Source organism: Apus apus, chromosome 11 (assembly GCF_020740795.1).
Source record: "Apus apus isolate bApuApu2 chromosome 11, bApuApu2.pri.cur, whole genome shotgun sequence".
Taxonomy (NCBI): domain Eukaryota; kingdom Metazoa; phylum Chordata; class Aves; order Apodiformes; family Apodidae; genus Apus; species Apus apus.
In genome coordinates this window covers 15,663,093-15,686,666 of record NC_067292.1, presented here as the reverse complement: position 1 = coordinate 15,686,666, position 23,574 = coordinate 15,663,093, and the positions used below count along the sequence as shown (strand labels likewise).

At 42.4% G+C, this 23,574-nt stretch overlaps 1 protein-coding gene and 1 long non-coding RNA gene across 3 annotated transcripts; one reads left to right on the top strand and one right to left on the bottom strand.

Moving 5' to 3' along the window:
• Nucleotides 1–127: 127 nt before the first annotated feature.
• RBL2 (RB transcriptional corepressor like 2) lies at nucleotides 128–22,491 on the bottom strand. 2 transcript variants are annotated; one of them, XM_051629644.1, is made up of 22 exons: nucleotides 22,297–22,491; nucleotides 20,887–21,017; nucleotides 19,498–19,698; nucleotides 17,315–17,379; nucleotides 14,070–14,198; nucleotides 13,039–13,199; nucleotides 12,880–12,944; nucleotides 11,966–12,152; nucleotides 11,128–11,294; nucleotides 10,388–10,497; nucleotides 9,378–9,481; nucleotides 8,890–9,027; nucleotides 8,321–8,485; nucleotides 7,716–7,827; nucleotides 6,824–7,096; nucleotides 6,097–6,371; nucleotides 5,391–5,567; nucleotides 5,157–5,228; nucleotides 4,651–4,768; nucleotides 3,382–3,584; nucleotides 2,788–2,952; nucleotides 128–2,030 (listed from the first exon to the last, which is right to left on the bottom strand). In XM_051629644.1, exons 1-22 carry the CDS (start codon nucleotides 22,489–22,491, stop codon nucleotides 1,860–1,862), a joined length of 3,384 nt encoding a protein of 1,127 aa, XP_051485604.1. In that variant the 3' UTR covers nucleotides 128–1,859. The 2 variants fall into 2 exon arrangements, with proteins under 2 accessions (XP_051485604.1, XP_051485605.1); XM_051629645.1 differs by lacking the exon at nucleotides 22,297–22,491 and adding an exon at nucleotides 21,940–21,988.
• LOC127389293 (uncharacterized) lies at nucleotides 4,718–11,010 on the top strand. Its single transcript, XR_007890608.1, has 2 exons — nucleotides 4,718–4,806; nucleotides 5,816–11,010. It is a non-coding gene; the product is annotated as an uncharacterized LOC127389293 (long non-coding RNA).
• Nucleotides 22,492–23,574: the final 1,083 nt, after the last annotated feature.

The following is a 23,574-nucleotide window of genomic DNA, read 5'->3' as shown; positions in this document are numbered from 1 at the left end:
CATCGAGTTATCATGTGCCTTGTGGAACCCAGCTCTATGATCATTTGGGTATTTTCTTTTTGCACTAACCTAGTAGTTAAGAGCTACAGATGATTTTTAGTTTTGCACACACGATGACATAAAATGGTGAGTTTATAAATTCTTTATTGAAAAATACACTTGCAATATTTTCATACAAAGTAAGGTAAATGGTACAGAGTAACAAGAATTGTCTGACACGTTCATAAATATTTTTACAGAAACATTTTACACAATTTCTCAACTTCAGCCTTTTTGTTACACAGGTAAGAATGAAAGATCCTTTTTTTTTTGTAATTCCACTGTAAATTCAATTAAAGTTAAGTCCTAAATGTTTCCATTATTCAGAGGAGCAGGAATTACTGAAAACATGGAGCTTTTAACTTTTGCTTCCTTATAAAAACTTCTAAACTCCAAGTGTGCTGCCTCTTACATGAATACCACCCCTGTCCCCAGCTATGGCACTGAACAGGAGTACATTGGTGTACTGGACCTGTTGTTAGTATGTTTAATGCTTTCCTAACAAGTCTGGTATTTTAGAACTATTTTAAATGAAAATAACTTTCAGTCTAATATATGCACCACTTTCTTACCCTGTTACCAGGGGAGAGGTTTCTCCCAGGCAGCCTGATTTAGTCAACTTAAAAAATAAGAACATCCCTACCCACCCGCCAAACCCTGTCCTTTAAAAAGAAACAGAAGAGCTCAATATATGTTTTAAGAGATGGACACCACCCTCCTTCTACTAAGTGAGGTGGCTGGTTCCTGACTCTCAAGAAGAGCAATCTGAGGAAACATTACAAGCATACAAAATTCCTTGACAATCAACATCCCTCACTTCCTGCCTCATTATTGCATATATATATATCAAGTGAAAACAAGTTCTTAATGCCATTTGCTGAAGCAGGGAGCTATGGGATGTCAATTTGAAAATAAATACAAAAGTCAAATTGCTTCAATACAGAAGGACAGCTGAAGTCAGCCTTTGAAAAAAAATACTCACATTTAGAAAGTGCCATTGCAAATATACAGCAAAACTAATTGGCCTTAAAAATGATGCTTCACAGCCCTATCAAAAGTGCCACCTTTTGAACATGAGTTCACTTTCAGACATTGCACAGCTACAAACAATGCATAAACATTCCCTACTTTTATACAGCAATGTGCCCAAACATTAAAGCAAAACAAGGTGATGGTTTTCAGGGGCACACAAAACATCCTGAATATGAGAAGGATCCATTCTGATAGCTTCCTTCAGGGCTTAAAAAGATGACTCCCATCTTCCCTTTCTGAGCAGAACTGGACTTCACTAGAATATTAATTGTAAATCATACTTGTTGTGGAGGTCATTACTGTAAAAACCAAGACACCACTGAATATAGTTCTCTTGGTGCAGCCACATACAACTTTCTAGTCCAGAGGTGAAAATAGTAAAGCACTGATAAAAATGGCGTAACTGGACTGGTTAGAGCAAACAGATATAAATTCCTGCTGCAAGGCAGAAAGCTGTATCAGGGACACATTCTGCAGGCAATGAAAAGCTCTTTAGCTGTTTGCCAAAGCCTGTAGAGGGATCACTTGCCTTATGATTAGCTTAACCATGGGGTGAGGTTGTGTTGCTGGGTTTGGAGCGTTATACTCGCTGGCCCAGGCGTTGCGGGGGATTCTCCTCATGCCCCTTCCGGACAAGTACGGACGCTCAGTGCAGTCTGGCAGGAGACGTGACCAGGGCAGTGAGGTGGGAAGAGGAGAGCCTGGCTGAAGGTCACCTGCACAGGCTTGATGACACCATGTCCTGTGCTGAGCAGCAGGGCAGGAACACCTGTGGTGCAGGACTGGACTCAGTGAGAGCCTCTGTCATTGGCTACATCTTGTAGTCGTCTCAACAGCGCAGTGTGATTCTCCTGACAGACCCGCTTAGCTGGTGCTTCAGTTCCATCTTCTAGGAGAATGCTTCTCTTCTTTGTTGGAGTTTCTCCAGTTCTAACCATGCTGTTAATTTCCTTTAGCCTCTGGAGACAGGAGAGGGGAAAAAAAGGTAAAAATATCTCCATTACTGTAACTACCAAAATATAAAGTGAACTTTTGTTAATTGCATTACATATGCTCACATATGCTGTATTTCTGGAGAACTGTTCTGCACAAAGTGCTTCCTGTGACAGACAAACCTGTTTAAACACTGTACTGGTTTTTCCATTGCTATGTGCTAGAGTCTTGGGTGAGCTCGTTTCACTGCATGAAGAGCTGAAAGGCCCTGGGTCCACAGCTCTGACTGTTCTCTTACACCACAGGTCCAACAGTTCCTACCTAGACTGAAGGTGCATCTCGGGGAAGATTTCTACTTCATCAGTGGTGATCAGAGATGACAGGATTCAGCCTATCACATACTTACTTGCCTGGTAAGTCCTTTCATGTGAAAGGCCATTTGGGGTTTGTTCCTCACTAGGTAGATAAGAGCACGTGGTTGTACTTAGTGTTCTGCTCCTTGAACAGTCTCCGTGCCACGTAACCCATCTGTTTCCAGAAAGCAAAGGGTTCCAGTGCCTCATGTACCAGTACAAAGAGGAACTTATAAAAGTACACAAGAAGCTTGGACACCTCATTGCTTTACAGCTTCTTAGGTACCTGAACTGACAATTTGAAGGGCGATAGGTGAGGGAGTACATGTTAGACAATGTAAACAGAAATGTGTGTAGCACAGTCTTCTCTAATTTCACTACCAAAAAGAAAAGGTAGAATTAAGGATTTGAAAAAGCTCTTTAGTCTCACCTTTGATGGGCTGCTGCTGAAATAATAGAATATTTTCTCTCGAGGAGAGAGAGTGGACTCTTGTTTGTGTGGTGAGATGTAGACTGGGTGATTCTGGGACAGCTGTATCCGGCGTGGGGAGCCAAGCCTCACAAAGGGGTAGGGCGAGAGCGGAGGAGAGTCGGCCTGCTCAGGAGAAAGTGAAAATCACCCAAGAGCTGGTGTCTGATCTCTGCTGTTACTCCAGTAAAGCTTTTCTCAGCTGGTCATCTTAAACACAGTGCAGGTTTTTTGCATTAATGTCATACATATTTAGAACAGATGCAAGTTTTGTCATGTTATTGGGCCAGATAATTTCTTTTTTTAATTTACTTTTGTAACTCCATCTGGGGCTGGTGGAAGACATTGCTCAGTGCTGTGTCTGTATTTCATACAGGGGAAACAGCAAGGAGGCATCAAAAGTGCTTGGTACTGCAGCAGCAGAGTATGTCCACAGTGAAATAATTGTCATAAAAACACTGAATTTGCTTACAGTGAGGTTAGCTAAGAGTACTTCACCCCACCTACAGAAAAAAATGCCTTATTTACTCAAGAAAAGCAGAGAGTTTAACTTACTGCATTTGAAGTATACTTGAGGGCAAAGTCTTTAATCTGCTCGATGTAGATGTTGTTGTAAAATTGTATCAGGTCCCCTCGCTCCTCCTCCTCGGTGTCGCTGTTGGCGCCCGTCAGGCGGGTGGGTGTGGGGGGGGCGCTGCCGGGGTGCGGCACGGGCAGGGTACTGCTGGAGCGCATCACCGGGCTGGAGTCCCTGCTGCCTGCGGAGGGAAGAGCAGCCTCCTTCAGCCACCCCTGCTGTTCAGTGCCCTCCCATCGCCCTGAGCCCAAGCAGCTGTGTACAGCAGCTGTTCCAGATGTTGAAATAGCAGTAGAGTGACCATGAGTGTCAGCCTCAGTGAAGCCAATTCTGTTCCCTTAGCATCTTTCCTTACAGAAATAGCAGTGTGTTGTTAAAGACCAACAGAACTGCTGAGGACGTGTACAGAAACACATTTGATTTCTAACTTCTTAGTGGATAAACTGCACGTGGTGTTTCTGTATAAGCTGAGTTTCATGACGGTATAAGCAAAGCTAGAACTATTTTTCAGGCATTTGCATCTGAACAGCAGCTCTCTCCTGTTGCCAGCTGGCACAATTTCAAATAAGGAACAGCAGTCTTTTTCAGCCAGTAGTAGAAATACTTAGCTTGGTAATACTTCCTGCTGGTTTTATGTGGGAAGCTGCAAAACATATAATTTTTTCCTCCCTAGCACCTGTCTGTGACAGAAAACATCTGAATACCTACAGTTTATACCTTCATCTATTTAATATCTCGAAACCTGGTGGTAGGAGTGTACAGCGTCACTTACTTGCTTTCCTTTGCAGAAGTAATTCAAGGAAAATGTGTTAGTTCAAATATCAAGGAAAGAATCTCGGGAGATGTCAGATGTGCTAAAATGGATGCTGTGGGTGGCCGTTTGTTCCTGTCTCAGGAGACAGCCAGCTGCTGCTTCACAGCTCAAGTACTAAAAAAACGTGCTGCAGTTCCATGATTGTTACAAGTAAAAGAGTAACTGTGACCTTGGGCTACCACTGATTTCCTTTCATGCTGCAAAGGTGTGTTCCTTGGTGTACAAACTGAACACAGAGCTCCGGCCAGCCAGGTGTCATGTTAAGCTAGAGTTAAAGCAACTCTTCAGTGTTAGCAATAGTCTTAATAGTGTGCAAGTTTACAGAAGAGGGAATTGTTTAGGGGTGGGGTGACACAATATCCACCTCTAACTCTATGCCCACTGTTTTGGAAATGAAATTAAAACAGAACATCTGGAATTTGGAAAGACTCACTTCTTTCTTTGTTTCTCTCTTTACTCCTGGCTGTAGGTGAGTTCTGCTGGCTGCTGCTGTCGCTGCTGCCGGAGGGTCGGCGTTTCCTCCTGCCTTTGATCAGGACACTCCTGTACACCTGCAAGGAAGTGGGCACAGCAAAGCAAGGGTGGTCAGGTGAGCAGTTACATGGGTCACGGAACAGCAGCCTGCACCATAGAGCTGCTTTTTAGAAACTTTGTTATCAAATTATTTCTTGCAGGGGAAAATACAGCCTCCTAGAAGGAGTATTATCCAATAGGCACTACCTGCTTAGGTCTTAGTTAAAGGTATTTTCTATTTTAGATATTTAGCATCAAAACTTTCAGTAGTGCAGGATTTTGGATATGACTGCTGTCTTTTGAGGAGAGTGGCTCACAGGCTGCATGAATTTATTACTAGTTGTTACTTTAAAAAAGTGTTCCATTCCTAAATAGAACTAATTCAGTCAACCAGATGCTGCACTGCTTCATCCTAATGGTACTTACATGACTCTTGGCTTGTGGCTGTGTCCGGTAGCAGCGCATGATATTCTGAAATGATCTGTCTTCCTTAGTAACCTGAGAGGAGACAAACAGAAAACCTTCATAGCTTTTCTGTGGCTGGGTTTTTTGGGCTTTTGTGTGTTGGCTGGTTGGGTTTGGGTTTTTCTGAGGAACTGTACTCTTTGCAATATTTAGTCCTAAAGAAGTTGTTTGTTGTTCAGTATATTCACACCTTACCTTAGCCATTACATAGATGGCACACATCAGCAGCTGATCCAGATGTCTGTCCATCATGATTTCAGGGCAGTGCATCAAGGAATACTCAAAACATGTCCAGATCTTTTTCCGCAGCTCATCAGATATGTCGAGTTTGACACAAAGATCTCGCAGACGAACACTGGCTAAATGATACACCTGTGGAAAGAGAGGCTGTGCTTAGGGCCATGGCAATGCTGCCAAAGGGTAGTTCAGACTTGTGCAAATGATAAGCCAAAAGAAGATTAACTAAATGTTTTTACTTACAAGACACAGACATTCCCAGTACTGGTATTGATGCTAAGAAAACACATGGATGATCCTGAGCACAGGATCTGCACAGCCTACAGAAACCACTGTACTGAATAAACCAGAATGGCTCAGAGGTGGATTTATTTCTTTTACAGAGCCTTAAAGAAAATGAACACCTCTAAGTACCTGCGGCCAAATACATAAACTACTTCACAACTGCTGGAGGCTGTGGTGATAATCTACTCTTTTGCTAGTGAGAAGTTGCCTGCATAAGAAAACTACTCTTCAGGTATGTCCATGACTAGACAAAGGGTATAGATTAACTTGGAAATTGAATATTCTTTTATTATTTCTAATAATAACTTCATCTTTCAAAAATCTCTGAAGACTTACCAAAATGCAAACTAAGCAAAGCACAAATTAGACCAAACAGTACCTTTCTAAAGAAGAGTCCAAGTGAGCCCATCTTCCGGGGCCTGCTGGACGTGGCAGTGGGGAATGGCTGGGTTTGTCTCTGCTCTCCAGGGGAGATCTGCTGGACAGTTAATTGGCCTGGTAACTGCAAGGTTGCTCCAGTCATCTGGGTGTTGAGGGTGCCAGCAAGGGTCTGGGCACTGAGCGGCTGGATGGGAGCAGGGACAGCTGGAGGCTGGGCTCCTACATTTACTTGGACTGGGAAGAAAGTTATTCCTCCATTTTCATTGGCAATACCTGTAGTATAAGAAAGAGTCTGAAATAAGAGTAAGCTGGGGGGGGACACGTGTGTTTCTGGTTTTGCTGTTTTGTTTTTTTAAAGAATTCAGTGATTCTTTTCTTAGTTGCTTATAACTAAAAATGAAATTGTTTCATCAAAATACTTCAGACAAGAAGATAATTACATTGAACTAATTTTAATACTAATGCAACTTTCATCTTGTGCTAGTTCAGGAAGCAAGGTTTACTGAAATAACTAATTTTTTTAAAATGGATGTTGGCAGTCAGAACATCCTGGTGCTGTACATGTTCCGTTTCTACATTCTGCTTATCTATTCATACAGTTCCTCCTGATCATGAAACCTTAAACTTACCTTTTTCTCCACTGGCCTGCTGTTGTCCCCCCCTATACTGTGTGCTGATACTCTGATGGGAACAAGACTGAATAGTTGGCCAGTAGCTTCTCTTACCTTGCACTGGTATTGTGACAGTTTGCCCGTTATTGGCTGTGACAGTGGCAGTTGCCACTGTGACCAGTGTCTGGCCAGGCACGGGAGTCACGGACACGGCCTCGGGGTTCACGTTCTGCACGGGCACCGTGTTCACCACGGGCTGCTGGGAAACCCTGACGGGAGTCCCGTTGTCAGAGCTGGAATCATTATCAGCAAACAGTCTTCTCCTGGTTGGATTGGCTGTAGGAGAACTGTATCTGTCATACAGGGTAGTTGGAGAGGATGAAAGGCCTGCAGATTAAAAACACACATAGACTGTAACTCTGCTTGTATAGTCCTCTGTTGTACAAATACGTGACAAATCTAATGAGAACCAAAACAGGTCATGCAGAGCTCTTCAGGGAACATTTTTTTAAAATTCCTGATGTTTACATTTGTGGCTTACAGATTGCTTTTAGGGATGACTTCATCTCAACCAGTGCTGTGTTTAGTAATCTTCTAAGCTAATGTGTACTATGTTTTGTTTTTCCAGAGAAAAAAGTTTGAGACTTCATGTAACTAAATCTATAGTGGAGCTTCTGTTCTGGTGTAACAATAAAGCAAACTGTCCCAGTGCTGCTGATTAGAACGTAAGTTGTGTGTGTGTATAAATACTATTTATCAAATATATGCTACTAATATCCATAATCTTCTGAAAACACCCTGTCAAAAGATAATTGTTTTCTCACCAAAATAGTGAATGCACCCGTTTGAGACATCTGACTTAACTATGAGTTGCAACAGAAATACAATTTCCAGGTGTGTTTGCAGTCGACTGTACATTGACCTGAAAGCTTCATTGCTGCACACCACGGAGATTATGGAAAAATTCAAGCCACAGTGTGAGAAGTGTAAGTCTATTTTGCTTTACCTTTTCCAAGTCCTCCAGTTTCAGCACGAACCTCGTTGATTCGTCGTGGTGTCAATGGAGAACCTGCAACACTGTTCCCAGCAGATCTCTCATAGTACTGAGGTGGCATCACCTAAAACATTGATACTGTTGTTAGAGTATCTGTATCACAGGGTGACATAACCATTCTATGATTTTTTAAGAGCTTCTGCACTGCAAATTTTGAAGCAAAACTGTATGGGAAAAAATTAAAATAACACTGAACAACTTACCATATTTTATATGGTATTGTACTGATCTAGAAGATCCAGCATTGGAATAATCTTTCTGTGACTATACTCACAAGTTTATACTTTCTAACATGTTTTTTTCTTGTCCGGTCATCTTTCCAGCTGCAAGTGACTGGTCCAGACCTTCCCTGATTATCCATTTAGTTCACTGCTCTGCTATGATGTGTAAACATCTGGGATGTCTCTGGAGACATCTGAAGACACTTCCCTGCACTGATTAGCTTGGAGGGAAAAACTGTAAATTGAACATGTGAAGCCTCTCCTTCAGGGTACAACGTCCACTCTTCCATCCTGTCTGATCAGGAAAAAGATGTAAAACACAAAAGAAGTGCTCACCTCTTCACAACTGGGAACTTTGTTTTCATTCTCTTTGATCCTGTCCCACAGTATGGATTCCCGTTTCCATGCCATACTTTCCAAGATCTGTTCTTCAATATGATTAAGGTGCTTCACTACTTCCCGACAAAGGCCATCCTCTGCTCTGATGAAAACCTCAATTACCTGCAAAGGAGATAATTATGATTAGAATAATGTACTTTTTTTTTTTTTTTTTCAAAAATACTTGTTTTTTTATTTTTCAAGGAAGAAGAAAGTATTAGAAATACTAAGGCTGCATTACGGTAACTCAAACAGGCCCAGCAGTGTTGCAGAACAGCTGCAGCCCTGGTTCATGAAAAAATGAGAATCTAGTAGTTACTCTACAACTAGTGGGCCCCTGTTCCTGTGTTAAACTGACAGTGTTTTGGTTTTAGATGCCTGAGGCACAACCCCAGGTTGACAGACACTTGGGTAATACTTCATCACAGGGGCAAAGCTGAGACTGAAGGGTTGCTGCTGTGCAAGTGGAGATCAGTCAATAGAGTACTCATGACTCCATAAACACTTCTAGCTGTCAAACACTTTACCTTATAAAAGTGATAAACTGGAATGTCAAATATTTCCGTGATGCATGGGAAGTTTCCAGGTGGCTTGTAGGTAAAGGTGATGATCTCGAGGCAACAAGCCAGCAGAGACCGGTGGAACACGTCCTGCTCCAGGATGGCCTGCAAGGGAGTTGCAAAGTTCAGTGATTCATTTACAGTGTAACTATAGAACAGTAAAATGCTTTCTGTTCTGCCTCTGCAGCAAGATTATCAAGCTTATAAAGCAAGATCTTATTTTATATAAGAGAGCAGAATCCAAAAATGAGTCATCTTTACTAATTAAAAATTACATTTATCTTTGCGTTCACAAATTATTTCCTGTAGGCTTTTTCTTTCATTCAGGTGTGTTTACAGGCTGCTTTTCAGAGATTTACCTTCATTTTAAATAGTTGTCTATTCTGCTCTACAACTGGTAGAGTTTTATTTTAGATCCAACTCTAAAAAATGAGGTAAAAAATAGTTTTCCTTACGGATAAGTCCATGTCCCCCAGTCTCCTCCTCTCTTGCTCAATGACTGACTCCAAGACCTTGTAATACAGCACCTCTGCACGACGAAAATGCTTACTAGCAACATCTGCAGGAATTTTAAGTAGAAACAATATTGTGAAATACGACAAAATAACTATATTCTTCATCTTAATCTATAGAGATTAAGCGATTTAGTAGCTTGTGTGGATTTCTGTGCTGTGGCCACAATACTTGCAGGACTAAATCAGGTCATTTGAAGTTAATTTAGGAATCTCTCTCCTATGTAGCACTGAATTGTCAATGCAGAGCAGAGTAACATCTTACTGAACCCAGATTTTTATGAAAACATCATATAGAAGAACAAACTTTTAATGTGTTACAATCAAATCTAATCTAATAGACACATTTCAAGTCCAGAAAAGATGTTTGAAAAGTACACCTCTATGGATCCACTTGCACTGTGCCCCAGAACACGCTGAGCAGCTGTGCTGTGCAAAGAGCAGGCAGGGCTCCAGTAAGAAACAAGCTCAACAGCATCTTCCTAATTTTTAATGTCACGTGCTTCACGGATCTTTGCAAATCTGCAAATAATACTTTTGTGTTTATAGTGGCAGTATTTTAATAATATCTGCACTAACCCTGTGTATAAGTCAAGATTGCAGGACTTTGAAAGGCTACAGTGGGGTAGATTTTCCATGGCTGTCACAGAAATCCAGGCCATTGCCACTCATGTAACTGAGAGAAAAGCAGAACCCTTAGGAGTGCTTTTTCCTTTCACTTCTGTAGAACTGAAATGATCATCAGATTCCAGGGATTTAAGCTAAGGCCTGATGATAAAATGTATGCAGCTTGAAACTTACCATGCCTTAAAACTACCAGGAAAAGACAGAAGTAATAGAAGAGACTCTTCTGCTAAAGCATAAGCTCCAAGTAAAACTGTAAGCTACTTATAGGAGATAAACATATTTACAGGTGTTTTAATTCTTATCTATATAAGTAAAATGTTTCCTACCTTTGGAAAAATTGCTGAATTCTCCTTCAGCCTGCAGGCTCTGGCAGTACACCTCATGCATGTCTTTTACTCTGTTGGCAATAGCTTGAGATGGATCTCTAGAACATGCCCTGAAAAGAAAATAAAAGCATTTTCAACATACTGTTCCTACCAAGACGAAAAATTAGAAGAAACATACAACTATTTTTATTATATGATTAAAACATGAAACTATAAGTGCCTTGGATTTAGCAATACAAACACACCCACGTGTGCCTAACTGTATATGTGCTGTAAAGGGTCCACAGCATATTATTATTCTTGCAGGTATTGTAATAAATATGCACATCTTTTCATAATAGGATAAACAGCATTTCACACGATAAAAAAAATTATATTGTGCCAGGGACAACAGTTCATCTACAGGAAAAATATTTTTTTTTCATCTTCTGCAGTATGGAGGTTTGCTAGGTAGTGAGATTTGCTAAGTAAGAATAATAAAATTCTTAAAATTTTGTATTAGCAGTTTGGTGTTGGAGAAGCTCAAAACTGTTGGGTTTGAAGTGTTGGATGTTCCTTCTGCCATTGCTCTCTTAATGAGAAATGTGTCTGAATAAACAGAACAACTTCTTTTGAAATTCAAATGTCTCCCTGGGTCCTGTTTTACTCGAGCCTTTCAAGCCTGACTCACATTTTAGATTACACTGTTTAGCACTAATTAACATTTGTTATTAACAGTATTTTGAAACCATCAACCTTACCTGAGTATTTGCTCCAGATTTTCACTGGGGGCATTTTTCAGCCCTGCCAGCATGGTGTGCAGGCGGCTCAGGCTGTAGGTTGCCATGGACAGGGGTGTCACATAGGGGCTGCTCTCTTTGATATACTTGCGGCCAGTGAGTGGGGTTGTAATCCTAAGGGATTTGGACTAAAAAGAGAAAAAATAACCATAAAACTATGCATTATTATAAAACTTAGATAGAAGTCATACCCTCCAAGTGTCAATTCTGTAGATTTCTTACCCTGTGCTATGAGATATGCCTGGAAATAAACATATTAACTCAGCCAGCAGTGACAGACTGACCTGTGCCATGGGGGTGGTTGTACAGACAGTGTGGGACAAACGTGTCCACAGAGAGGGTGTGACCTCACACTGTGAAATGAGAACAATCTAAAATAAACCACATCAACCCAAAAAACCCCAGCAGCCCCTAGGGTACCAAAGAAGACAGGTCCAGACAGGCCCCTACAGCTGCAGTACAGTTCAGCACCTGCCAGAAAACCACAGGAAACTCCGCCTCCTATTGGGCTTGAAAATCTGCACCTAAAGCTTTACCCTCAATGTATCTCTTCAGGTGTTTACCTAAATACTGGATTTATTCAAAGACAAACCAAATGCATGGAGACATTCCATCTAAAAACCCCCCAAGTAAGCAATATATCCAGTCAATTACACAATCTAACTCAGCCATGCTGTCTACACTCTCAGATCACCTTAAACAATAAAGATGGTAGTTCTTAGCAACAGCTTCTCCTCATCATAGATTAACTCAACTCATTCTCCACATAAAAACAGCAACAGACCATGTCACAACTCACCTTGTCAAAGTGCTGCTGCAAATTATGCTTCACTTGCACTCTTTCAGCTGTTTCTGTTCCTGAAGTTGTATTTAAGCACCTTGTGAGAGTTCCAATTTCTTCATCCGCATCCTCCCCAAGGAAGATTCGCTCGTCAAGGTTTCCTACTGACAAGACATACTCCTCGTAGGCTTTGTTGATGGCTTTGCTGAAGCAGAAAGGGAAAGACAGTGCTGTGCTGAGACAGTGCTGTGTTCACCTGCACACTGAATCAACAGGGCTGGCCTGTGGGAAGTCTATTTCAGAACTTCTTTTACCCCTGACCCAAGCATTCAAGCTCCTTTAAAATCTACAGTATCTTACATGTGGCAGTGGCAAGAAGATTATTCTTCCCTTCTATCTGAGGGCTTGCCATTTAGTCTAGCTTCAGGAAGAACAGAATAAAACACTGAGAACTCATATTTGGCTGGAAACTCTCAATGCTTACACAGCAACACAGCACCATCAACTATGCTTGGCATTTGCAGACCATTGAAAAGAAAGTAAGTCCCACTCATAAGCATCTCTAGGTTTATAGAAAAAGAAATACCACCAAACCAGATTTTTCCCTCCCACTTGCTATTCAGTGTGCTCCCACACCTCCATAATAACACCTTGAGTTATATATCAAAAGAAATATTAAAATTGAGGAAACAGAAACGTAACAACAGCAGACATCAAGTAACAGCATCCTGAAGTCATTCCCCTTTCAAATATGCCTCAGGTGGTACCACCTTGGAGAAAAGGAACTGGAACCCAATGTCATGTATAAACTAATAAATATCCAAGTCAGTCAGTCAGTATTCCTGTTGAGGTACAGGTGATAACACAAGTGCAATTGTATTACAGTTCAGAGGGAGACCAACAGAAACCAAACTACCAATACAGTGACTCACAAGCTGTCTCCAAAGTTCCCAGGATCTAGAAATCCAGTCAGATTTTCCTCTTTTCCTTTTAAAAGCTGTAAGACAGTTAAGAACAAGGGATGGACATTTCAGTTCTTAAAAAGGCTTTCAAGATAATGAATAAGGAGAATTGCAAATTCATTGACCAACCTTTTTGTCAAAAAGTTTACGAATATATGGCTTCCAAAAATGTTCCTTTATGCCTTTTGCTTCTAAAACTAATCCATAATGTAATGAACACAGTTTTTCAATGATGCAGGGAGGATCAGATGATACTTTATAATCCTTACTATGAAAGTCTTCAGGGAGACCTACAATTAAGAATACTGTATTATTTAATGTTGCAAATTCATGTCCTGCCTTCTTATTAAACTAAAATTCTATGCTGTGTGTTCTATGTGGTGTGAAATTAAAATGGCAAACTAGATCTCTTGAGAGAATAATTATTCAATGCCCACTCAATGCAATAATGTTGTCAAAACTCAACTTTGAGTCAGAGTTAAAAAAACCTAAAAATACCTGCTCTAATAGGAAATTAATCAAGCAGTTGTAAACCATAAAATTTATTCAAATAAATTTGAGATAATAGCAGCAGTTCACACCCAAACCACTACAAAGTAAATGCCAACACTGTACAGGAAGGAAAATGAAGTCTGGAAAGAATTACATCAGAAATGCAATGGAAACTTCTGACCATTCATTTGCACTTGTGGTTACCCAGTCAGCCTACGTTTCCATTCTCTTCAGAGAGAGAACAGCAACAATCCAGAAATGAGACAGAAACAGTCAAGTTGCCACTCTCATATTTGAGCACTGGATTTTTCCAAACTGCTGCCTCATGGGAACTCCTCAGTCTGTGCCCAATAAAGACTGTGTCATTACACACTCTTTCACTAACACTAAACTGTCATTAACTGGAATTTTTACTTTGGAACTTCCTTCAGTGGTATTTCCACAGTAAATTACATTCATGACTTACTATTTTATTGACAAAACTCAGTACTCTGTGATTACAGACCATGTTAATAAACATTTGTGTGGCCAGTTGTAGAAAATATTAGTCCTCACAAATTTCAAATTAGTATTATTCAGTTTATCCTCTGCCATGGAGATTCATACTAATTCCAGTAGCCTTAGAAGTTCTGCAGGCTGATAGATTTATTTTTTTTTTCCCAACATACCTTTAAAATTAGGATTCAGGAGTTCTTTTCGGTTAGGACACTGGAGAGCATTTCCATACACTAGATCCAAAGCACATAACAAGAGATGGTAGGAATTGACCAAGTCATCACTGATCATAGGGAAATTACCTTCAATATTAGAAAGAAATATGAGATTAATTAAAATTAGCATTGACTGAAAAATTGTTTAACCAAGAAACTGTTGAGATTTCAGTCAGTAATGGAGTCTTGGAAACACAGACTTTGGTGACTTCTAATATCTGGTTAGAAACACAGGTAGTAAAACAGACACACCTTGAATAAAATACAGTAAATATAACAGCAAGCACTCCCCCTCTTTCTCCAGTATGAATCTACATGCAACTCCAGGTTAGGAGATGAGTTTTCTTTACAAGAACACAGAATTGTTGTAAATTAGGCTGTTCTTTTCTACCAGTAATGTAGCAGTTTGTTAAAATTTATATTCAATTTTCTGATTCCACGTTTGTTAAAAGAAAAATAATTCAATGTAGATAATTGGAACTGTTTAAAATAAGTCTATGTGAAATTTTGTTAACTGAACACATTTATCAGTTATTTCCAAATCCTTAAAGGCTCACAGCAAAGCATTCAAAGTCCTAAATACAACAGCAAAATGTTAATAAGAGAAAATCTTAAAGAAGCATCTCCCATAACAAAGGTCCACTGTCATAACCATGGCAGGGCAATCATTTACTGTCTGCACAGGCAAAAATAAATTTGATTTTACAAGGCAAGTAGTTTCCTACAAATTATGTGTCAATAACACTTCAAACAATAGCTTACTGCTCCCTTTCACAACCTAGTGCCCAATAATACAAACCAGTTAACCCAGTGCAGCAGGGATGGGTTTTTTTCATTTCCATTTTGAAGAAAGAAAAAAAGTTGAGATAGAACGTTTAAAGATAAATTCTTACAAACAGTATGCAAGAGCTGCAGTACCACTAAAGGAAGTCACTGTCTTACTTTGCAGGGTACCAAGGCATGATCAGGCTCTGTACTTTCCGCACTTGTGCAACTGAACACAACGATCTTTGGGCTTGCAGAAATATCAGACAAGCCTCAACTTGCCACTGATGTGTGGTTGCCCTGAGTGGGATTACTGCAAACCCTCAAAACACACTGAACAAAACTTAACATGAATATTTAATGCCTTACATTGTCAACATTTAGTTGACACACTTTAAGAAATTAACCACTAGTCACTAATTTTACATTTTATGATTAGTGTAAATTTTCCTTTTTCTTGTCAAACTGAATTGGCTCTTCTATCAGCATGGTATTCTGTACAAACTCAATTTGTATGTCTGAAACTGCTCGCCAATTAACAGATAGTTAAGTGATGAAGCAGTTATTCAAACATATTAACAAATGACTTGGCAACAGGAAGACTCATAAAGTCCCTTTGCGCCGTGTCAGCTGCCCAGTCTACCCATAGAAGTGAGGATTTTACAGAAGGGAAAAGAAAAGTCTGTGATGTTTCAGACTGACCTACTTATTCTCTTGGTTGCCCAGCTGTGCTAAAGAGGAACAGTCCTGACTGACTGCAAGTGCAGCACTGGACTAACTCCTCTGGACTCAGTGGAACATGAATAAATATTTCATAATACTTCAGAGAGCTATTCTGGTGCTTCAGGGTTGCAAGCAACATACTTGTTGAGGAAAGATTTCTCTTCCCCAGTAAAGTGGAATTTGCAGCCTATTGGCAAAAGGGATCTTCTCCATAAGATAGAGTCTGGAGTCCAGCATGGGTGCAAGGCCTCACCCTCCCTGATCTCTGCACCAAGATGTGAGGGGTCACTAAAACTGACACTTTTCCAAAGGGGAGCTGCTGCCAACCCTCTGCAATGTGGCACAGGATAAAGAGAAAGGCTAACCTGCACTGAGCAATATCAGTGCCAGATCATTCAATCTTGTGACAGCCTACTCAGTCCTATCCTCAAAAGCAGCCAATTAAGGATATCACAGCACACTGCAGGAATCTTAACACTGGCTTACTTTCAAATTGGAAAAAAACCCCAAAACACCACCACACACCCCAAAGTCAAAACAAAATACGGTTTATCCCTTTTCTTGCAGAAATTAAACTGTTTTCTTCTACTATATGTTATTTTATGAAAAAATATTAAGTCTCTGGAAATCATCAGAGACATTCTTTCAGTGAGGAACATAAACCCTGCCTTTATTTTCCTCAAAACACTACCTCAGTAACACAGAATTCCCAGTGAATGCTCAACCAAGCAGTACCTGAGTATGCAGAAAGCCCTCAGTATGCAGAAACTCTTTTATCACCCAGGTTTGGTGAAAAGAGACTTCAGACCACATGTGATACAACTGAACAAGTTAAAGCTACAATAAGGATTTAACCTTGTTCTCTCCTGTGGCTTTTTCTCCCAGCAGTTAGGGGAAATCCTCTGATATTCTTATTAAATTTAAGGCTGCTCTGACAATAAATGTTACATACACATTGCAAAATACTGTCTGATCATTGCATTATTTCTACAGAAGCATATTACTAGAGGCTCCCCTCAGGTGTTCCAAAGGAATCTCAGTCTTCAAGCCAGTCAGCCATTTCTATCTCTACTGCTCTGCCCAGACCCAAAGGGACAATGGCCCTTGTGAGACAGGCACAGACACACCTACTGGGTAACATGTATGGGTGTTGGTACTGTTGTTCTTGGTTCGTTTTTGAAAAAGGTAGAGGGCAAAAAGATAGAGCTATCCAAAGAACTGGAATGCTAACTGTGACACTGCTTGAAAGTACACACACCTAGAGTCTTAGTATGTTTTTTTACTAGGTTGTAGGAAAAAAAAAAAAAAAAATCATTCTTTTCAGTGTTGATGGAAATTTGGGAAGAATTTACATATTCTTGGTTCCTCGTAAACATACCTATACACCTTCTGTTCATTGCAACACCTAAATGTGAGTTCACTAAAACTCAAAGCTACTTTTTCCCTTGGAATTACAAACAATTATTCCACATAATTGGAAATTTTGTAAAAATATTCCAGATAAAAGCTCCCAAACTATTTGGACATAGAGCTCACCTTAGAAGTGTAGGCAAGTGTACAGCTGGTGAAAGAAGAACAGGATACATCCCTTCAGGCTGCTCTGAGAAGGCCTTTTCTCCACAGGGGAGAATTCACCTTTCAGTGTTTAAGGACTGATATAACATCATGACTAACAAAACAGCTTAGCGGTATTTAATCCCTTTTAAATCTCTTACCTTTTGCATGAACAAACAGCACCCAACAAAACTGGAAAACTTCAGTCACAGTACATGGCTGTCGCCTTTTGGGGAAAAACACAGCAAGAAGACACCGAATAAGCTCAGTGAATTAAGATACCAAGCTTGGCCAAAATCACAATCCCTCCCCACAAAATCCTGGCTAAAGGCAGTAAAGCAAGCTGCACACTGGTTTAGTAGAGACACCAGTGGAACCCCAGTCACTGCATGTACTGATTCAAATGTCACTAGGGCAGCTCTGCACAGCAGATTCCATCAGAAACAGGCCAAGACTTGAGCAGAATAAACGTGGCTGGCCTAAAGTTTTCTTTTAAGGCAAAATTGTGATCTTAGTTCATAAGAAACAGTAAATATCCGAATAGAAATTCTAAAGAAAATGTTACTTCTGCTTCTTCGCACAACTGGTGCACACAGTCAACTGAAACAGCTCAAGAGCCAGAGCTGAAATCCCTCTCCACAAGCACGTGAGGCTAAGCAAGCCTGTGCAGATGTTCCTGGGGGAACACGTCACACAGTGCAGGTGTCAATGCACTCAGTACAGGCAAGAGTTTCAGGATGCTCACAGGAGTGTCACCCTGCTGCTGTACAGGATGGTATATTGTACATGGGAGTTTGAAATACAGCACGTGTTCATCAGAATCAAGTTCCTCTGCTGGTCTTTGTTTAAAATGCTTTCAAATAAAATATAACTAATGCATGAGGCTCCTTTTTAAATCACAATTCTGCAGCTATTAAGGATTTGTTCTTTCCTAGTACTGCCACGTACACCATACTGGACAACTTTCCTAAATCTCCTTCATATTTTCACATTTCTGGCAAGTTGGTTTGCTTTGTGTTTGTGGAAGCATAAAAATATTGACGATATAATCAACTAACCCTTTTTTTTTTTTTTCTTAAAAAAAAAATATCATAAACCATGCTCAAGGATTTACTAAGTATATTTAAAAAAACCCCAACAAATCAGCCTCCCCTAGCACTGATTTTTGTAACTCCACAATATCATTCCTTGTTTCCATATAACATATCCCTGGAAGTGCTATTTCATATATTGCAGCTCATCCTCCATCAGGTTATGTGAAGAACTGTTTTAAGTTTCAAATTAACATACAATTCACTAAAACATTAATAAGGATAATCTTTCAACCTCATACTCAAAACTACTTCCCATCCAAGCTAATCAACCTGCAGGGTTTACTCTTCTAATAATATAAATACAAATGCAGTATATTTTGATTTTAACATTATATGCAAATATTCATCTCAATAGGTAATTATATTCCATCTACAGTCCAATTCCAATTTATTTTTATTGTTGCATTCCCCAACAAAATAAAAGTCAGGATTATGCCCAAATTATTCTGTATTAAAATACATTTAGTTACAAGTATCAATGAGTTATTATCACAAGAACACCAAGGTAAAAAAACCACAAAACCCAAAAACCTAAGAAATAGCCTGTAAATATTACAAAAAGTGCAATAAAATAATTTTTAAAAAGAAACACAAACCCACAAATGCAACCAAACAACAGCACTTCAAAGTAGAGAAGAGGAAAGAAAGAAATCATGAGTGGGAATAAATCAGTCTCTACTAACTAGCACAAGAAATCACAAGCCATACTAAGTGCTGACACAAACTGACAAAATCTTATCTGTTGACATCTGAATAAACAGAAAAAAAACAGGCTGGGCATTATTTTCACAGCACTCCTAACAGAAACAGTAACAAAGAAACGAAATTTCTACTATAAGAAGTCCAGATCTGTGTCTAGGGATGAACTGACTGGGCAGCGAAACAGGCAGTGAACAAGTCCTGTGAGCCAGCGAGGCTCTGCTGATCATACACAATCAGATCTTCCAGCCTCTCTCATCTTGGAAATACTAATATTTCTCTTGTCCATAAGCTGATTTTAATCTCCCCCCTCTTCCCTGCCCCTGCAATCATAGCGATTTCACAGCTTTAGGACTTCTTGCACCCTGTCAGATCTGAGAAACCAGAAAAAAAGATTCAAAAATTACTACAAGCTAAGACAGATCAACGCTGGTATTATAAAAAACTACTACAAAAATGCAGTTAAAAATACAACTAAAAGAACTCACCAACTTCATTATATTTTCGCATAGTAATGCTCTAAAGTCAGTCTAGAAATCACCAAAACATACCTCTGTTTCCTTCCTCTCTGTTGACGAGGTGGATCCTCTTGAGGATATCTGAAAATGTCCTGGAAAATGGGCTCATACTTCTTAAAAATGACTGCAGAAACTGTGAAGTTTCTCTCCAATCTCTCAGTTCGTTCTCTGAATTGGGAGGGTAGATTTGCCATGTCTTCCCACTTTTTCATCTTGTTAAAAAACTCAATCAAGCTGAAAATACAAACTGGGTTAGATCTGAAAGGTTTTTCATTTGCTTTTCAGCAATGTTTTATGTACAGGTTTTATCTATCTATATAAAAGTGCAGTTTCTGCTTCCCACACAACAAAAAAGGGCCATATTGGAACCATGACAACATACTCAGACCCAGCCCTTCACCCATACACAAGGATGAGCTCAGACAGCTTGCAAAATATTTTTATACCCTGGGTTGATGACCACGTTAAAGACACATTCACAGTCCCTGGCTTTTCCTTTTGGCAACACAATCAGCTTCAACAGTCAGATTACTCCAAAATCGCATCTTCCTCATTTGTCTGAATAATTTATTAACTTAAACAAAACAAACCCTGATTTCTACAATGCTAACAAGATTCTACAAAGTATGAAAAACACATGTTCCAGTAAATTCCACTTCCTAAACTGGGTTTTCATTATTTTTAACTCCTTTATCTACACCTACGTTTTCAGTGCTATTAGCCCAGGTCAAAGGAGCTATTTATCCACATTCAATTACCTGAATTTTTCATTTTGGGGAAAAAAATAATCTATTAAAAAAATGTGTATATTTAGACATTACATATATAATTTTTCAAGGAACACATTAGTATTCTTTAAACGAATAGCAATGCTTCAACAGTAAAGGAGATGGTGAAAAAAGTGCATAAAGTACACTCTTTTTTTGTAACTAATCTACTAAATTGTTAAGCAGTTTTTCATCATTGCTTTATGGACGCAAACATTTGGTACAAATATGTTTATCAGATTCTGACATCACTTTAGCTTCACAAAGCAAGAACGTGAAAAGTGAAGTGGTCTTTCAAAAAAAAAAAAGAAATGTTTTGAATATTTTCACAACCAATTTAAAATTGTTTCTGATGTGAGAAGGTCACACTCTGCACACTCTTCAAAAACAGGTCATTCTTCAGGGACTGGTTTCTTTCTCCTTTGAGAGACAGAAGGCAATCTCTGATTTTGAAAACCAGTGTTTTTACAACATAGTAATGACCAAAGGGAACTGTCCTGTGGCAATAAGCTATAACACAAAGACGGCAGAGACATCAAACCTATCTTTAACAGCAAGAAGGAAGATAGACGTTTAGCCTTTGTTCTGTATTTCTAAGTTTTGCAAGCTGAAAATTCTGTGAGGCTCACGGGTTTCAAAACGAGCAGAAAGTTACCTTTGTTCTGAACAGCGCAAAATCCTGGTCAAAGATACATAATTCCCCTCAGCTGTCCCTCTGCTCACAGTCGGAACTGCTTTCCTGCAAGCCACGTACAGGGCACACGCCAACCAGTGCAGATCGTTTCCCTGTGATTTAAAACACCATCGATCAGGAAAACGTGCTTCCCAGCTCTGCACCCAGCCTCTGGGGAAGGGACAGACCGGGGACCTGGACCGATGAAGTTCAACCAGTGACAAAGTTGATTCGTTGTTTCAAAGTCCTGCTCAGCTACTTTGTGTTTTTAACTACAAGATCAACCAGCGCTGAACGGACACTGAGCGGTGTCAAAACTAAAATTACATAGTTACTCGTTGATCCAACGCTTAACGTGTACTTTTTGTGTTACTGTTCTCCTATAACAACACTTCGTACTGTCTTGGTGTTACAAAAAAATAAAAATAAAAATAAAAAAAGCAACAGTTCTTGCTATCAGAACATTCTCCTGCCCTGGGCAGACAGTGGGAGCACAAAACATAGTTTCCATTTTTCTCTGTACGACGCAACAGAACAAACTCAATCTGGAAGCTAAAGACAGAAATTAATTCCAACAAAACCTTTCAAAGCTTATTCCATCTCTTTGATCAAACGCCAACGCTGTATTGGGAAAGGAACAGCAAAACAGGGCAGGGAACCCTGGACGCGGGGCTGTCCCGGTGCCAGAGCAGCACACACCTTCGGAACAGGCGGGATTTCTTCCCAGCCCCTTCCCGACGGCTCCGAGCTGTGTGCCGGGGCTGCTCTGGGAGCAGAATTCCTCCTGGCTTCCCCCGGGAGCAGCTCCAGGCAGGGCAGGACGAACCCCCGGCCCTGCACGCCCGGGAAGCTCCGCACGGGAGCTGCCCGCCGGCGGGAAGGGGAGCGCTACGGAATTCCCAGCGACTCCACAGGGATCCGTCTGCTCGTGTCGCACGCGCCACGGCGGCTTTTAAAAACAAGCACCCGGGAAACACCTTCCGCGCGTCGCCGGCTGGGGAACCAGGTGACAACACCCGCCCGTCCCTGACCCACCGGAGCCCGGTGCCGCTTCAGCAGAGCCCGGCCCGGGCTTCAGGCAGCCCCCGCGGTCACCACCGCTTTCATTTCCAACGCCTTTTCCGCCACTGGGACGCGGGGTGAGCACCTTTCCCCGGGCCAGCCCGCAGCACCGCGCCCCGGCGGGCCGGGCCCCGCAGCGCCCCGCGGGCGGGAGCCCCGGGCCCGCGCTCCCCGTCCCTCACAGGCGCGTCCCGCGGCTGAGGCGCTGCCGGGCGGGCCGGGCCGGGCCGGGCGGTGCCGGCGGGGCGGAGCGGGGCGGGCCGAGCCCCGCGGGGCTGCGGGCGGCGCCGGGAGCGGCCTCCCCCTCACCCCCCTCACCCCCCTCCTCACCTCCAGCGTGTAGTTGCGCTTCATGCTCTGGTAGCTGAGCCAGGCCTCGGCGCGCGCGCGCTCGTCCATGTTGAGGCAGCCGCACAGCTCCTCGTAGCGCTGCCGCGTCTCCCCGTCCTCGGCGGGGGGCGAGGGGGCCCCCCCGGCCCCCGGCCCGGCCCCGGGCCCCGCGCCCTCCTCCCCCCCGCCCGCCATCCCCGCACCCCGGCGCCAGGGGGCGGCCGCCCGGCCCCGCACTGCGCACGCGCCGCCGCCGCCCGCCGGGGGTCGCGAGGCGCCTTCGAATCCCAACAGCCCGGCGCGAGGCCCCGCCCCCTCCCGGGAGCGCGGCCGCCGATTGGACACGCGCCCGCCCGCGCGCAGCCGCAGCGCGCGCCCGCCCCTCCCGCCATGCACCGCGCGGGGGGTGGGGGGGGGAGGGAAACGAGCCGGGCCCGGGAGTGGGGCCCGGGAGTGGGGCCCGGGGGGGGGGGGGGGGGTGGTGGGTGTGTCTGGGTGTGTGTGTGTCCGGGTGTGCCCGGGGGGGTGTGTGTGTGTGTCTGGGTGTGCCCGGGGCTGTGCCCGGCCAGGAGGGGCCGGGGCGGGAGGCAGCGTCCAGAGTTAGCACCCCCGGCAGCCCCCGGGAAAGCGGGAACCGGCCCCCGAGGGACAGCTCTGCCCTTATCGAACCCAGCCCCTGCTGCAGCTGCACTTGGAAGAGTTTGAGACTTGGATGAATTAAAAAAAAAACAAACCGATTTCAAAACAAGGCCAGACAGTAGCAGCGAGTCACGGAGGTGAACGCGTGTGCTGGAAGGGAAAGGTTTAACGGGCGGTCCCCGGAGCAGGAAGCGAGTCCTGAGAGTCCAGTTGTGAAAGGATCAACAGGAACACACGGGAAAGACAGGGAGGGCTGGGCCTGACAGAGCTGAGGGGATCTGCCAACAACCAGCACTAGGCACACTGCTCACCGAGCAGGCACGCGAGACTGAAGGGACCAGTAAAACAGACTTGACTTCATTAAACGACCCACAGACTGTGGCTCTTTGCTTCTCAACTACCAACAGCTCCCAAGCTGACACCCATGAGAAGTTCAGGGGGCAAAAAGGCACCAAGAAAGAACGATCTGGCTAACCTGAGGTGCTTTCCACAAGCATGCACCGTTTTCCCCAGCAGGGAGAGCAGCAGGGGGGGCAGAAAGCCTGAGCTGGCACTGGAGCTGGCCATGGCAGCAGGGTCTGCCCAAACCCCCCGCCTGCCAGGACAACTTGAGTATTGCTCGTTTCACTGCAACAGCAA